This window comes from Callospermophilus lateralis, chromosome 14 (assembly GCF_048772815.1).
Source record: "Callospermophilus lateralis isolate mCalLat2 chromosome 14, mCalLat2.hap1, whole genome shotgun sequence".
Classification (NCBI taxonomy): domain Eukaryota; kingdom Metazoa; phylum Chordata; class Mammalia; order Rodentia; family Sciuridae; genus Callospermophilus; species Callospermophilus lateralis.
The window spans coordinates 22103343-22121116 of record NC_135318.1 but is presented as its reverse complement, the minus strand read 5'-3'; the positions used below and the strand labels follow the sequence as shown (position 1 = coordinate 22121116).

Genomic DNA, 17774 nt, shown 5'->3' with positions numbered 1-17774 from the left:
TTCACGAGCCCTTCCTGTCAGCCCTCTCTCCCCATCACTCTGCCCAGAAACACATGGAACTCTCCACTCAGTTGTGCCATGTAATCCTCACCTCCAGGCCTCTGCATCTGCCATTCTCTCAACCTTAATGTTTTTTTCTTTATCTTTACTAAATATCACCCTTTCTTCACTTTAAAAAAAATCTCCCAAGACCCCTAGCCTATATATTTACCTACAATACCTTCTCATGACTCTTGAGATATCCCTATACTACCTTGTCATTCTTTACTGTCTGTTTTTTTTTTTTTTTTTGTCCAAATATACAGACCAACAGGACAGGGATCATGTCTGTCCTCTGTATCACTGCTTCTTGAGCCTGATACCATGCCTAACACACAGTTTGCCCAAGAAGTCCGTGTTGGCAGAATGATATATTAAGAGAAGCTGTGTATGCTTCCAAATTCCAGCTGAATGAACTGAGAATTCCACGTGGTGGAATCTGGCACTCCTCCTCTGTTCAACCTGTGTCTCACAAAGACACAAGAATCACTTTGTTATAACAGTATTGCAAAGCATTCTGTATATCAAAGCAACACCTGTGCTCTGTCAGATGAGCCCAAACAGCCTTTGTTACTCCTGTGACAAGGAATCCTCCTTAGGGACTTGCCTGGTACCTGTGCTTTCTTTGTCTCTGGTCATTGTCCTGTCGGAATCACTTTATAAGAAAGACTTTGATCCTAATCGTGTGCCCTGGTCTCCTTGTGAGTAGACAGCTAGAACTGGGCACTTGAGACAAAAGAGCTGTAGTCAGATCATCCCCACCAGGCAGTCATCCCACAAAGGCTCATAAAGGAGAGATGCAAAGAGGCTAGCATCAGGGGGCATTGATCCACAGAATAATATTCCTTCTATTTACAAATATGCAGAGTGTTAGAAGTAATGTAATAGTCTGTCATCATTATGAAATTATAGTAACTCTACAAAAAGAGTAACAAGAAAAACCTCCAGGAGCCATGCTCAAGCTGTTCTGAGCAGTGGCAATACCCCTGGAATACAGATCTCTGCTCTCAAGGTGATTTTGAAGGACAACGCCAATTCAAACATGGACTTGAGGTGTGGTTGGAAGTTACCTCATTACTTGACATTCACCTCATTTAACTACTATAATTTTCTTCATTTTTTTCCATTTACTTCCTATTTTATCAGCATCCTCCCAACCCCCATCTCAGTGGCCATGCTTTCTGCTGGAATTAATTCCACTTGTTCTCAAAATGGAAGAAAGGCAAGTTCCCCCCCCGCCTTAATTTGAATTGTCAGACTCTTGCAGGGACACGCTCCTGGTTTTCCTATTTATAATCATAGATCTTACTCAACTAAATACAATTTCCCCGACCATCCTAAGCTTTGACGTGCTTACAGAGCAGAAGTTGCTAAGTTCGACTCATCATGAGATAGATTTGGAAATACCATGGATCAAATCATGTCCCACAAATCACTGCAATTGTACAGTCAGATGTAAAGTACATAACTTACCACACCTGGGTAGGCTCCATTCCCCAGCACTGTCATTAGAAAGGCTTTTAGCTGTACACTATATACATAGTCTAACAAGAAAAAACGTTCCCTCCGGAGATATTTAAGTTTCCTGTTCCTTTTGCATCCTTTGTCCTAAACGATAAGTGGTGTGTTTCAGAAATGCATCTTTCAAATGAGATCAGTTAAACTGCGAGTTATGTCTTCATGCATTTAGACCAGAAACTCCACAGAGCCAAGATTTTTTTTTCCTATTCAACTTTTGTTTATCATCCACAGAATCCCCATTTTATACAGGGCACTATGGATTACAATGCTCTATCTTTCTGTAGCATCTTTCATAGAAAAGAAAGACATTAGAAGAACATTTTCATTACTCATTCTTGCCTGGGTAGAGAAGTAGTAGATTGCAGTGAGATTCTGGGTAGACCTCAGTTTGCAGGTCTAGACACGCCTCTGAAAAAGTTGTGTTGAATTCACATTTTCCATAAATTGCATTGCAGCTTCTCTTACAGCCTTGAGGAGTTTTAAATAATTAGAACTAGCATTTGTTGAGTGCTTGCTGCATACCTGTCACTCTAACAAGTACTTACCATGCATTATCACCTTTCATCCTCAAACATCCCCTTGGGAGAGATAATACAATTAATCCCCCTTTTTATATGAGGAATGTGAGGGATAACGAGCTTAGATAATTCCCCCCCCCATCCTTAGGCCAGGTTGCTTCCTATGTGCCTCCTGAGGAAATAATTCAGAATGCTCATGGTCAATGTTAGCTCTTATTATTTTTTTAATTAATTTATTTATTTTAATTAGGTATGTATGACAGCAGAATGCATTTAGATTCATTGTACACAATTGCAGCACACCTTTACATTTCTATGGTTGTACACAATGTAGTGTCACACCATATGTGTAGTCATACATGTACCTAGGGTAATGATGTTCATCTCATTCTACCATCTTTCCTGCCCCCATGCACCCTCCTTACCCTCCCTCCCCTTTGCCAATCATAGTTCCTCCATTTTTCCCATGCTTCACCCTCCCCATTATGGATCAGCATCCACTTATCAGAGAGAACATTTGTTTTTTGTTTTTTTAGGATTGGATAACTTCACTTAGCATGATATTCTCCAACTCCACCCATTTACCTGCAAATGCCATAGTTTTATTATCTTTTAACACTGAGTAATATTCCATTCTCCAGGGCCTTGTGCATGTAGCTCTTATTATTAACAAATAGCTTGGTTCTGGGCATTTTTAGGCCACACCTCTTATTTGCTTCCAGGTAGTTATGTCTGTTTTTCATTTGCATCCCCCAAAACCCATCATCTTAATTTCCACCACCACCTCCTGCTCAATTCCCACCCACCAACCACCCCACCTGCCTGCTTTCCTCCCCTCAGGCCTGCAGGTGCAATGCATTCACCTCACCAGCAGGGTGAGGTGAATGCATTGCACCTCCCTCCTTTTCTTTCCAGGACATTGAGTCCATTCCCTTGGGTGTCTTTTCAGGTCACCAGTCAGCATGCCTTTGACCATTCCTACATCTATGTACCCACTCCCAAATGAGCCCAGGTTCTGATGGGCCTTTGCTGTTTGCAAATGTAGTAATGTTCCACCTCTAACAAAGACATAAAAGAAAATATACGAACTTATACATTTCACAAATCACCCTATACCTGAGAATAAATTTCACTTCCAAAAGGACTGATGCAGGAAATCCAACCATGAGGTTGGCATCCTGTGCGAAATAGAGCCCCTCTCTGTCCCTAGGAGAGAAGCATAGGGCCAGGCCCTGCATTCTTTCCCCTCCTTCAAGTTTCCATCTGCTTTGCCTCCACCAGTTAGTCCCTCCCTAGGGAGGAGGCACACCTGTGGGGAGGAGCTGATGGCATGCCACTGCAAACCCCATAAGCCAGCACCTGCTGCCCTCTGCAGGACAGGCTGCTGTGACTGTCACAGTGGCTCCTGCACCTCCTCACTCTCCACACCCACAGAGGCCATGCACTTCCACCCAGGGTGCTTCACTCCTTCACAGCATGAGGTACCCATTCAGGCCCACTTCGAGTGGTCAGGGAAAATGTCCTCCATTTTCAGACAAGGAGACCAAGGCCCAGAGGGGTCCGATAACTTTCCTGAATTCCTATAGGTCACTAGTCTTAGAGGCTCCTCCATAAAGGCCCAGCTTCCATTGCCTTCCCCTTCACCAGGCAGCATCCTGTGAAGATTCTCAAGCATGAAATGGTACCATCCTTCATTATTCCTCAGGCATTGTGCATTTGGTGTCCCATGATGGGCTTGCCTAGACAAGTAGCACAGCCCCAGCTCTCAAGGTGGGTGTACCATCTAACAGGGAGGCTGGCAGGAAAACAAGACTGCTGCATGGCAGAGCATGAGAGCTGGACACAGGGACCCAGGAATTGGAACAGCTCAAGGCCCAGTAAATCCACAGCCCACTGGGTGCCTGCTGGGAGGCAAGGCAGGTGCCATGCAGGAGTCTCCTCCACCATATATGCCCACACCAACAGAAGCAGAGAGCAATGGCTATCGCCCAGAAACTGTGGCTCAAAATAAGTAAATAACTGTCCATAGACACACAATTAGCTAGCAGAAGATTCAGGATTCAAGTACCATTTTCTAGCTCAAAATCTCACTCTCTTTCAAAACCTTGCCATCATGGTCAGAAAAATCTCTTCCATGAATCTGTGTGACAATAGGCAGCAGGTGTCATCTCACATCAACTGATGGAGGAACCTTGAGGATTGAGCCTGGCCTGGGCTGCCCGAGGCCCTGTCAGGAAGCTGTCATCCATGAGTTCAGCAAACACCTGCAGGGCCCAGCCCCTCAGGCAGGATCCGGAGAATGACTCTGGTCTGTAGGAGCAGGCCAGGCCCAGCCTTGGGAGAACTGGGCCAGATAGGTCATCCCAGTAGGGGTGTGGGCATGTGGTCAGGACACAGGTAAAAAGCTGGGAACCAGATGAATATTCAGGCCTCCATAGCATGACAGAAACCTGATCAGTGAGCCTGAAGCCTGTGCATGCAGCACCCTTGCACAAGAAAATTATATTCACATCCCAGAGAGCTTGAGCACCCCCCTTAAATGCACCCTACCTGGCTCACTAGGGTGCCCAGTCCTAGAGCAGTGCCAAATATGCAGCTGTAAGGGAAGGGTACTATAGGGTCCTGCAGCCACCAAGGGTAAAGTGGACCCATCTCCAACACCCCCAAGCAGTTCAGTTATCACTCCAACCATGCCAGGTGAGCACACCTGAACACCTAAGCTTGTGCTACATACACTGTTAGTTGGGGTAACACTACTTGACATAACAGTAAACATCCAATCCTCAGAACTGTGTAAAAATGAAATACATTTCTTGCTTTTATAAAATAAAAAATGAGTGTGTGGGTTCATGAGTGGCCTTCCACTTGGTCATTCAGGGCCCCAAGCTCCTTCCACCCTGTGCTTTCACCCTTTTCTCCAGCCTTGGAATCCTTTGCATTCAGCCAACCAATGGAGAAGAACATGGGTGGTGGGGGCGGGGTCTGTCATAGAAAGATTTTTATGAATCCTCACTTCTGTTCACTCTCCATTAGCTAGAATTCAAGCACATGGCCACACATGCTGCAAGGGATGCTGGGAAATGTAGTCTAGCTGTGTGCTCAGAGAAGTGGGTTAGATTCAAAAAAAAAAAAAAAAAATGAGATGTTGTGTCATGGAATAAGCCAAGGAATACAGCTCCCATCTGTGGGCATCTATCAGTATTACTTGAGAATACTGCTTCCTCATTTAGCAACTCTGAGCATTGATCAAGCTTCTTCTCCACAAAGCCTCATAATTCAAGGCTGAAATCAATTCCAGGATCTATTCTGAGGTATGAATGTTTCATTCCCCAAATTTTATGATGCGGCAAAAATCTTATTTTCTGGCAGAAATCACCCCGGAATTTTTCTCACTGAATTTTTCTTGTCTAAAAACAAAAAATAAATAAATAAACAGGAAAAAAAAGAACTTTTGAAAAGTCTTAAAACTAGCAAATCAGCTAGGGCCATGGTTCACAACCTTAACTGAACATCATGGTGAACTGGAAAACTCTCTTCCTCTCCCTCCACCAGAGATCTGGGCCCTATACACAGGGATTCTGATTCAGTAGATCACATGCTGGACAACCACATTTGGTTTGATATGTAACCACATTTGAAAGTCACTTGCATAAAATAACAGATCCAGGGCAAGACAGGGAATCAAAAAGTATATGGAGAGGTGTCATTGGCTGTCATGCTGTTGGCAAAAGTAAAATAAACCCCCATCAAGCGAGAGGGTAGAAAGCAGCCTCTTGGGCCTAAAGGATGCTGAAAGCACAGGGCACATCATTAGGAGGCTAACAGTCATACATCAGCACTGTGCAGGGTCCTGCAGAGCATGGCGGGTGTTCGGATGGTACAGTGACCTCCCAATTGCAGAGCAGTCCAAAGAACCTTCATGGGGTGGGGGGTGGGGAAGATAGACTAATAAGCCAGTCCTCAAGAAAAATTAGGTATTAGGGAAAGGGGAAAAGGACCAAAAACTTTCCAGAAAGGCCATCATGGCAAGCAGAGGCTTAGAGTCAGGAATGTTTTCTACAAAATTCAAGAATAACCAACTAGGTTGTATCAGAGAACCTCAGGTCATCCTCTTGGAAGTCAGTGGATGTGGATCTTGAACCAAGTGCTTTGCACATTTTTAAACCCAGAGATGGGCTGAAGAGTGGGGTTACTAAAGCATGAAGACTCCTGGAGGCTCTTGTGAGTGACTAAATGTGAAATAATTGGGCCCTCAAAGTGGAACTCAAAAAGGGGGAAGAACAAAGCCAGAAAAGAATCCCCTCCATCTGCTGCCTTCCAAGTGGCTCCATTGGCTCAGGACAGTTTTGGTTCAGCCGTCTAAGAAGGGAAGAGATGTGGCCAGTGGCACAGCATGCAATGTGCAACCAAGCATTGATATGTACAAATCAAGCATTCATAACTCTAGAAGGATCTGGCTCTGTTTCTTTCTCAGAAAATAGCCCAGATCATTGGAGCAAGGAGTAGATTAGCAATTCTGAGCTTTAAATCCTTTTTCTAACACTGATTTACTGTGACGTTTGGGACAAGCTGTTGCTTTTGATTGCTAAGTTTCCACAATCAAGAGTGCAAAGCAGTGAGACAGATCAGACCCATGAGCCTGGTTTAAGAGGCAGTCGCTCAAAATGGCACTAAGTGAACCCCTTTAGAATAACCGATGTTCAGACCTGCTCAAATTTTCCTGGTAATGGCCACAGCTTGGTTACAAATCAACAGATGCATATGTTTTTCTTAATTCTAAATGCTTCTGGAAAATGTAGCTCTATGTTCTCAGCCCTGACTCCCACTAGGCACAAAGTCTGAAATTGGGGGGGGGGGGGGTAATTGATCTTCTAATACTTGAAGCAAAGTGGAATCTAATTCTACATGAGCTGTCCCCCAGAGCCTCCCCGGCACAGCTTCCATCCTCACGTCCATGTAGATGATTCACTCATCTTCATTTCCACCTGAGGCATATACCTAGATTTCAAACTGCCTGATTGGCATCCCACCCACACTTCAGCATGGCCCCAACCAGCACAACCACTCCAGAGTGATACTTCTGTCCACAGCTCTGCCAGTCTCCTAAATATTCTGTTCTTCAAAGTCCTTCTTGACTTCTCTCTCACTGCCGAGATTCAATGTGAATAATATTGCAATGAACTTTGAGGAGTAGAACTAAAGGGAATTTCAAAAATCTCCCAGTCGGTGGATAGTATGAGTTGTAGGTCTGATGGAACCTTCAAGGGCAAGGTCCATGACTTACACATCTCCATACTCCTATCTTCAGCCACAAGTGTCTTACTCATGATGGGGGCTCAAATAACCTTTGCTATAAGACAAAGAAGAATATACGTAACTTGAAAAATGTTACAAATTTGCTGCCTGTGGAAGCAAAGATTTCTAATAAAAATATAATTTCAAAAAGGAAAAATGAAGTAGAATCTAATGCTGAATAAAGACTTCCACCAGGAAAATACCATGTTACACAGGTTTTTTAAAACCAAGATGGCACCCAGATAGTGACTTGCCCAGATCACAGAGGTCCACCAAGTATTCAGTCCAATATTCTCTCTCCTCTACTTTTTGACACTCAGCAACCCCACCCTCAACAAGCAGTAAAGACTATTAAAAAAGAAAAGACTACTCAAAAAGATGTTTTTGTCAGAAGAGAAGAAATCTAGCCACCACCATTTTCGTAGGTCTTCTCCCTGTTAGGGCCACCATCTCTGGTATCATTTCAGCCCTCCAAGCCACAAGCCAACACAGAGACAGAGGCAGAGAAGAAGCTGGTGTAGGAAATGTCTATGTGTCCTGAGAAATGAGGAGAGACAGCCCAGTCTCTGAGAAGAATAGATGTGGGGCCTTCTAGGTCTAGAGAGTTCTCCACAGCCCCGGTTGTCCCAAAGAGCTTCTATTTCTTCACTAACAGTGTAGACTATGTATGAGTCTAGATGATATTAAACAAGTTGGATGGTTCTTCAAGGAATGGCGGAAAATGGCCCAGGAAGGGGGAGACCTGAGCCTTCATCTTGCCTCTGCTACTTCACAAAATGGATATAACCTGCCAGATCCAATGATGCTCCCTCTGTATCGCCCCATCCCCGGCCCCTGCTTTCTCCTTCCTCTTCTTCTCTTGCCATCTCCCTCCCTCTCTCTATTTGCCTACACCCCCAGGGACTTGGCACAGTCAAGTGTGTGGGTCAGGTATTTTTGTGCATAGGCACCTCCCCTGCTGACTAGGGCTCCAGAAAGTAAGGCCTCCTTCTTCTTGCCTTGCCCCTTAAAGCCTGGGGTCCCCACTAGAATGCAGTTGACATGGCACAGATTGAGGGACTGAAAGAACAAAGCGGGGACTTGCTAGAAATGGGTTCCACCCACCCTGTAGTCTGGACCTTCCTTGTGGAGGCTTTTCCAATTGATAACATGTCAGGGCACGTGAAGGAGCTGGTACCATTTGGTCTCAGCCTGCAAAAGTGAGCAAAGAAAGCGAATGCTTTAAAGCCTTGACTGAGAATGTGGAAGGGTCTGGGGGACTCTCCATGCCTGCTCAGCCAAACTGAAAATTCATTTTCTCTCTTATTTCCGGAAGGACTCCTTTATGAAGACAGACCTCAATGTAAAATATCTCCATGGCTTTTGGCAGCCCTGGAAGGTCTATGTATTGACGTTTCCTCACTGTTCTTGTTGCCCAGAAGGGAAACAAAGTCAGGAGATGGTAAATTGCTTCTGAGAGTGGGATTGAGTTGGATGGGGAATGTTCCCAATTCCTGAGTCTGACCGGTACCATGGCCTGGCCCACTCTACTAAGCCGGATCCAAAGACTCGTGGAGTCAGGACCCACATGTTCTGCTTTGGCCACATTGAACTGGTCCCAGGAATTCAAGGCTGCCCATCAGCCCCTCCTCTTGAGCCAATAACTGAAGTCAATTATGCAGATAATAGGATGAGGGTGGCAGTGCTTTTTCATCACATACATTATTCTAATAGAAATGCATACTGCGCCCTGAGCCTTATGACAGTCCATTTTAGAAGATTTTAGCCAAGCAAATCAACTGCGCAGTGAGAAATTGGAGAAAGTGGTTTTTCTCAGCAGTATCTGCCAGTTCTATCCTAAGCAGCCAGATCCCAGATGAGCCCCAGCTGCGAAAAGGGATGCAGAACACTCCCTCCTTCCAGGGCCAGTAAGTGGCCAATGGAGGAATCTGAGACATGGTGCCTATCTATTGCGTGTTATTAACCCTGTCCAGTTATTCTTTCCTGCCCTCTCCAAAGCATTGCTATTCCCTCAGTCCACATTCAGACATACACCTTCTGTTGTCAGCTACTTAAAATCATTAAGTGAACTTAATTAGGTTGGTTAATCCCTAAGGCTGAATGGGTGGCAAATAAGGCCTATATTCACTGTCCATTAACAGTCTGTTGCCAGGATGAGATGGTGCCTTTTCGGAGTTGTGTGTGAGCAGCATCCACATTTCCCAGGCAGGGACCTGCTTGGTGAGTCTCTGAGGCACCCAGTTCCAAAGCTGCCCCTCAGAACCTGGCCCACTGCCCAAATGGCCACCTCCCAGAATCCCCCGGGTCAGTTTTCAACAGGCCTCTCTGTAAAGCTGAATGAGTCAGAGTGGATGCATTCTCTATGCAAAACCAGGCTCCAACCAAGATCTCTAGCCAAGCCTGTTTTAGCAACAAGCTCCAAATCCCTTTGGCAAGAAGAAAAAGGAAAAGCAACAACAACCCATGCAATCAGAAGTGTCTACTTTGGAGAAACAGAAAGAGCTGGACATGTCTGGATATGAAGGAGCAGGGAGTGAAATCTCCATTACTAAAGAAAGAGGAGGCTCCCCTGTCACATTTCTTAGCACAGATCAGTGAGGAAGCAGGAGGAAACCTTGCAGGAACTCCCATTGCCTCCTCTCTGACCAGGTTGCCCTCCAGAAGAAGGGGAAGTCCCTTCTAGCCATGGGGACTCTGCTTTCTTCCCCACCAGTGCAAAAGCTCTAGAAGCAGGGGAGTAGTGTACATTCATAGAATCACCTGGACCCTGCAGATTTGGCATGCACCTTGTTCTCCTTCAGTCCCAGAGTGGGTTCACAGGAGCATGTTAGAAGTTTCCCTCAGTCTCAGCTGTCTCCCTCGATCCCACCTGTTAAAATACTGTGACCAGAGACCAGAGCTGACTCTGGAGAATGTCTTGGTGTCTGTACCTTTGGGGGAACCTAACAGTAAAGAGCATTTGAGCCAGAAAGATTCTGAGAGTCTTGAGGAAGTCCGGCCCAGCTCCAGCAGGGAGAGGGTAAACACAGCCAGGAGGGACCTCTTCTTCACCTAAGTCTCAGGAGAAAACACAAAACCAGGTATCAATCCAAACAGAAAAGCCTAAATCTGGGTGGGACTGACCCACCTGGTCTCTTGGCCAGTCACAGAAAAGGAACTCCTGGACTGGTCCTGCTGTGCCCTCCCTGTCCCCTCACCTGCCACTCAGACCCCATTCCCACACTGCCTCCACGTCACCCTATCCTCCCCACCCCTGCCATGGCGCACCTTTGTCTCACCTTCATGCTGCCTTTGTCCCACCTGACCCTTCCCTGAGCCTCCACCCTGGGGAAGGGTTGGCAGTGTGGCCCCTGGGTGGACAGAGGCCGCATCACATGTTGTCATGGAGTCTTCTCTGGTTGTTGTGAGAGCTCCTGGCTCAAAATATGCGCCATTCCCAGTGTCAGTCAAAGTCTCTGAAACAGCAGCTGTCACTGCCATTGCCTCACAGACACTTTAGAGACTCTTCCATTGACAAACCATCCCAGCCCCAGTTTGCATCCTACCATCCATGCTAAGAGGCCCAGTGGCTGTTAGAGAACTTTTCAGAAGTTAATTCTCTGATTAGAAAGAATGAAGGCAGAGAGAGGAACAGGGAGACCAGGGATGTGTGGGGACACATGCGGCTTCCCGGAAGGGCCCATGGAGGGGACAGCAGGGATTTTCTCCCTCCTCCCTCTCCACAAGCACACACACATTGCTTACTTGCTCAGGCACCTCGGGTCCTCCTGGCAGGTACTTGCACTGCAATCAGTACCTACCTGGCTCCATCTGTGGATGACAGATTGGGAGATCTGGGTGGAAATAGGAGTGGTGGGCTGCTGCAGGGCCCTTGCCCACCTCAGCACAGAAGCATCAGGCAGCTCTGCCTTCCTGATGCTTCTACCTAGGAGTACGCTTCTTTCCACTCCCCCTTCTGAGGAGTCTTAAGTGCCTGTTCTCTTAAGTGCCTATTCCCTAGAGCTTGCATCTGCTTTAAAGAGAACAAGGCAGCAGTATTAGGGCCGTAGGTTCCCAGATAAGTTTCCCAGGCCAGGCTTTGTGCAAGGTGACACAGGCACAAGCCAAGAACTTGTCCACAGACCGTGTTTCCTGTGGAACCCTGGGGAAATCATGGCTACGCCCTTGCCAAGTCTCATGGAGAAACTCCATGCAGGTGTGACAGGTCTGTGTATCAGACCCACATGCAGAAGTGCCTCTCACCTTGCAATTGGCCCTGTCTTGTCTCTGTACCTTTCATTCTTCCTCATCCTGCCATGGTGATCCTACCATATTTATCCTTAAAGAGCTCTTTGCTTTTGCAACAGTTTGTTGGAAACTTGCAATGCACCCCGCCACCGCCATTCTTTTATGAAATGACAGTAGAGACTCTTTAGCCTGGCCTCTAAGCACCTCACCATCCTTACCTCCATCCACACCCTTCACACCAAGTGGGACAGTCCCTGTCCCTGCTGACACATCTCTTGCAACAATTCCTTCTCCTCACCATGCTCTATTCTCCTGGTACCCACATCCTGGAATCCCCTCCTACCTTCAAAGCCAACTTAAATCCACCTCCCCTGTGAAGTCCTGTAAGCTCACCAGCCCAATGTAAGTGCCCCTTCCCCACAGCCCACTACACAGGTTCCTGTGCTCGTTCGCCCAGCATCCTCCCATATCCCAGAATAGACTGTGGGCTTCTCCATGGGACACTCCTCCTTCCACACCCAACCAACTACCAGGTCCCACTGCTGGTCTGTCCTGTGGAGAAGGGGCATATAGACCCCACCATGGGGAACATGGCTTAAGGGGACCAGGCTGTCTGTCCAGGGATACAACAGATTCAGGCATTTCTTCTTTGGAATCAAAGCAGATTTGGGTTCTCTAATTTTGGCTATCAGACAAAAAGGATTGTGACCAGATTTCACAAGATGGGTGAAGGCCCAGGCAGAGTGATGGAGTAGTTCCGGTAAGAATAATCAATCACAAATGCACTCTTTAGTTAAGAGTTAACTCCAGGACTTTCCTCCATGGGAGGCACTAACTGCTCTCTGGCCAGAAATCACCCAGCCAGCATCTGCCTCTTCTACACGGTGACCAGAGGTCATCAGCTCATGGTCATAACGGGGGCTTCCCACCCTGCTGTGGCTAACTTCTAGCTCCATCTTCACTCCCTCGCTGCGAAAAAGTGTGAGCACACATTCTCTCCCCGTCCTGTTCCTCCCTGTGTGCCTTTCTTCCCTCCATGAACAGGCTGTCTCTGGTCATTCCTGCAACCCTCCCTACCCTGCTGGCTCCAGGCCGTCAGTCCCACCCCTGTGCTAGTTTTCCACTCTTGCCACCCCCCATGCTACCTGGGTTTGTTCGTTCTCTCTCTCCATCTCCCCCCCCACACTTTCCCTCTCTCCCTCTTTCTCTCTCTCCTTTCCCCCTTTCCTAACAGTTTTATCAAGTTAAACTTTCCACACCATAACATTCTCCCATTTTTAGTATACAAATCAATGACTTTTAACAAACTTACAGAATGATGCAAAGAGCACCACAATCCAGTTTTACAGCATTTCCATCATCCCAACAAGAGCCCTCGTGCTGGTTTGCAGTCAGTATCATTCCCACTCCCAGCCCCAGGCAACCACTAATCTGCTCTCTGTCTTTGTAGATTTGCCTATTCTAGATGCTTCCTGTACATGGAATCGTTCCTTATGAGGTCTTTAACTTATTCTGGCTCCTTTAACTTAGCATAATGTTTTTGAGATCCATCTATTTTATAGGCGTCTCCTGGCCCGCCCTTTTTTTACTGCAGAATAGTATCCCACTGTATGGCTACAGGCTTCAGCCAGGCACCAACTGACAGGCCTGGCTTTCCTCTCTTAATATTTTAACATCCATGCCATACACTTCACACTATTCAGCAGGTAATTCTAGATTGACTTCCTGAAGGGCGAGAAAGGTTTTTAGGATTCTCAGAAAAACTTCACTTTATAGCAGGAAAGAGCTGGTTGGCTGACAGCCTTCCAGGAGGGTAATTTCCCAGGAAATAAATGAACCTAAGGTATTTTTTACTGTTTATTTCACTCTAAAGCTTTCTCTGGCTGCAGTCGGAGGACCTGGCCCTCCAAGGCTAGGAAAAGGCAGGAAAGAAACATGATCTCAAGGAGTCGTCATGAACACTTTATGACCCACTCTGTTAGCTACAAACACTCCCAGGAATAATAGCCAAATCACTTAATATTTAACAACCAGTTGGGAACTGCAAGTGATGGTGGCTAAGACCCAGGATGCTTGAGGCCACGACCACCAGGAATTAACCCTTTGTTTGCTGGTTAGTGGGAAAACCCAGGGGCCCCAGGGAAGGAGCTTCCTTGCCTGAAGCGACAAGCAAGGGGCACTCCTGTTCTTTAAAGGTTGACACAGAGTATTTTGACCTTTTAATAATGACTTCAGTCCCATGGGTAAGCACCGGCTGAATATCAAACCCACACTTGCCTAACCCCTGTAACCCCAGAAAGCAAAAGAGGTCTCTTCTGGTTATCAGGGAGTCCTGGGCCCAGTCCCTGGACTCCAAATTGGTTTTAAGGTGAGGCGCCAGCTATCAGCAATCCTTCTGAAAGAGTTATGCTCAGTGTTGGAGAAGTTGCTCAACTGAAATTCTGAGCTAGGCGACCAGCACACGAATGCTGGACACCATTCTAGGGCATGCCCCCCGACTCAGGTTGCTTCTCACACACATTCCTCTTGACACTACAGGTTCTGGCTGCAGATGGTTGCATGGTGGGGACAGGGATCCCGAGCCACCGTGGCTTTTGACAATATCTCCATCAGCCTGGATTGCTACCTCACCAGTGAGTTTACCCGGCCCCAGCCCTCTGTCTGCCCAACCCAAGGACCCACGGCTGTACTACCCTCCTTAACCTAAGCCCAATCATCTCTCCCCCCTTCCCCGGTGTGAACTCACCTCTCTCCCTGAAATCGAGCCTCATCTAACTCATTCCATGGGGTCTTCTCATTGCAGTCAGTGGGGAGGACAAGATACTACAGAACTCAGAACCCAAATCGAGAAATCTGTTTGAGAGAAACCCAAACAAGGACCAGAAAACCTCGAAAAATACATCTGAACAGCCTCCCACCTTTGACCCTACAGGTAAGGGTTCAGCTCACAAATTTGAGCAATGTAAATTCTTGTTTCAAAAGGCAAAAGAAAGGTACGTGCTGTGATCGGGGTGGGGAGTTATGGTCAAAGAATAATATGGCCAACCTTTAAAGGGAACATCACCTGCATTTTGGCTAGGAGGCCCCAAGAGAAAACTGTGAGCGTCTCCTATTGCCTGAGCAATGGAAGCCACCGGTTGTGTGAAGGAACAAGTTTCCTCCACATCTGGGGAACCCCAGGCCCCACACAGATGGGAGAACCAAGCAGGTACTCTTTCCTCAACTCAATTCCTTGAAACTTCCTCCATCTACTGAAGCAATCAAACCTGACCACCAGATTTCCTCTCTTCAGGAAAAGGGTTGATCTCTAGGCCAAGACTCTTACAGAAGAGCGGGCCACCCTACCATAGCAAAGCCCCAGATGCCTCCCCAGAGCTGGACCCCTGACAGAGCTCTTCTGATCAGTGCCCCCAAGGCTAGAGGACTTGTCATGGGGGCTCTTGTTGCATAGGCCTCTTCAGCCTCTGGCCCAAATCCATAGGTGCCACTTCTCAGTCACTCTTCCTATCAAGAGGATGTCTCTCAGAAGCAGTCTCCAAATTCAGTGGATAGTCCTGGCAGTTATGAGATCAGAGGCTGGGAGCCTAAGCCCAGAGAACTGAGGCCATAGAGGCCTCATCCCAGGAAGTGACAGGGTTCCTCTAGGGTGGCCTCAGGGTCTGAGCACGTGAGGCTTTTCAGACACCAGTAACCTACACGGAAGCGGCTGCCGGCACACAGTCCACCTGCACTCTCTTTCTCTTTTTCCTAAGAAACGTGTTTATCACAATGACAACAGACAAGACAAATCTCTGATTTCTACTTATGATGTGAAGTTCTTATACAGTTCAAAGGATTAAAAATCAGGTAGAGACTACAGCTTTGCCACTAAATTTACTGATTCATTAATGTCAGTTTTGTTTTATCCTTGGAGAACTCCTTTCCTTTCTGTCCCCCTCCCAAAAGCTACCTCGAGACTGACCCTCACCCATCCCTGTCTCCTTCCTGATCCAGTTCAACTGCCAACCCCATGGGAAAGAGTTTGTTGCTTTTCCTATTATTTCTGACCTTTCCTGCCTCCTTCATCTTCCTCTAGAACCTGAAAAACTTTTCCATTCTTCCACACAGAGGGGAACCCAGCCTGCAGAACACCCAGCCTTCTCTATTTCTCCAAATGCCCTCAAGGTTCATGGAAATGTCTAACCTGAGGGAAGCGGCCTACAACCTTTCCCACCCAGTGTCCCTTCCTGCCACTCAATCCCAATAACTCACATCCATTTACGTGTTCCCCTTTGGCCAACTACGACCCCCTTGTGATAAATTCAGGAAATTTTTTAAAAATTTATAACTTTATAAATTTAGGAAAGAGACCAAATTTTCCTTTTCAGTATGTTAGGAAAACATGGCGGCAAACCCCCTGCTCTGGCCTAACCACCGGCACTGATTACATAGCAGGGCTCCAGAAACATCTATTGATTGACTGGTGGGCGGCCGGAGGCTCGAGCTGGGTTCTCAGATGTCGGCAGCCATCAGCCCTGCAGCTGGCACTTAAGACACAGCCGTCCACCCTGCCTGAGTCTGGGTTTATTGCCACATAACTCCCAGTGTCCCTAAAAGGCTAATCAATAAGGGCCTGCCCAATGGCCACTCAGGCTAATGAAATCACAGGATGGCTCAAAAGTGGTGAAGACTCCCCACCACTTCCAAATAGAATTAGAAGTGAGTGGAGCCTGAGGGGTGGGAGTGACTTGCACTGAAATGCGAGCTTTGCCTACCAAGTATCTCCACCCCAAGATACAGGCAGTAGCTACTGACCAGTGATCTCTTCACTTCTGGATGGAAGAGGACATTGAGCCAAATACATCCTTGGGCAGCCTCATCAGCCACCCGGGGCTCCTTGGGAAGGCTCTGGGACACCTAAGAAGGAGCCACTACTTTCCCAGGAGCCCACTGCCCCATGGAAAAGCAGCTTGGGTGCTCAGCAGCAGGAGACATCTCTTCCTTCATGACTTAAAACCCCTAGTTTCATCTTGCTAAAGATTCTTGCAAATCTGAGTTCGCCTTTGGCCAACTACTACCCCCTTGTGATAAATTCAGGAAATTTTTACAAATTTGTAACTTTATAAATTTAGGAAAGAGACCAGATTTTTCTGTGGAGGTGTGGGTGTCTCTGTTTGGGGGGCAATTTCCCAGGGAAGGTCCACTTAACCCCTGGACTCAGACTCATGATCAGGAGGAACTGGCCACCCTACCCCTACCCTCACCTGGCTTTCTCTAGACCCACCTGCAGTCCTGGCTCACCTGCTCTGTGGCCAGAACTGAGCTCAGAGATGCTGAGCAGAATGTGATCCAGGTGTGGAACAAAGAGCTCCCAGTCTAGAAGAGGAAAGGGTTGGTAGATGATTGATTGAATTAGAGTCACGTGCCTCCAACAAAGAGGGCCAAGGAGGGGTCCTGGAGGATTCTTGAAGACCGAGGCCAGGCCACACCTCTTCAGTAATAATCACCCAGCAAAAGCATGTCCCTAGCATCTCCCCTGTGCCCAGCACTGTGTGTGGCTACAACAGGGATAAGCTGACCAGACTCGCCCTTCTGGAGCTTCTGGCCTGGGGGAGGAGAGCAGCCCGTGAACCTGACAGTTGTAACTTAGCTCAGAGCCTCCACCTGGCAGGGGCCCCAGAGAAGGACGGAAGGCCAGGGCCTGGTGTGGGGGAAGAAAAGGAACAATCACTGAGTGGCCCTGATCCTGGGCTACAACATGGCTTTGCTCATCAACTTGTCCCCACATTGGCCCTGAGATGGTTACTGTTGTTACCATCATAGGGAAAAAGAAAATGGCTGAAAAGAAATTAAGAGTCCCTTGGCTGGCAGGGAGCGGGGCCAGGGTGTCAACCCAAAGTGCACATCCTCTCACCCAGCTAAACCATGGCCAGGTACAAACGTCTCCAGTCAGAGATACACACCAAAATGGGAAGAGGTAGGAGAGTGCCCCGATAAGAGCCCCTGCATGATCAGTAAATGAATCAGCTCCCAACGCTGTGACAAAGAATCGAGGAGACAAGATAATAAGATTTTCTTTCCAAAGTTCAGCGCTGTCAGTTTCTGCTGAGCTGGAACAGGGGTGGCTGGTGGCATTTCTGCTCTCCTCCAGGCAGGTGTTAGAGCCACCCCTAGAAACACAAAGGCCAAATCGGG

At 47.3% G+C, this 17774-nt stretch overlaps 1 protein-coding gene across 1 annotated transcript in view; it reads left to right on the top strand.

Annotated features, from left to right (window-relative positions):
- The window catches only part of Alk (ALK receptor tyrosine kinase), a 642117-nt gene that overhangs the window by 556005 nt on the left and 68338 nt on the right, over positions 1-17774 (top strand). The window contains exons 10-11 of the mRNA XM_076832815.2: positions 14139-14233; positions 14404-14532. Coding sequence (XP_076688930.1) covers positions 14139-14233; positions 14404-14532 — 224 coding nt within the window. The remainder of the gene's footprint in view (positions 1-14138; positions 14234-14403; positions 14533-17774) is intronic.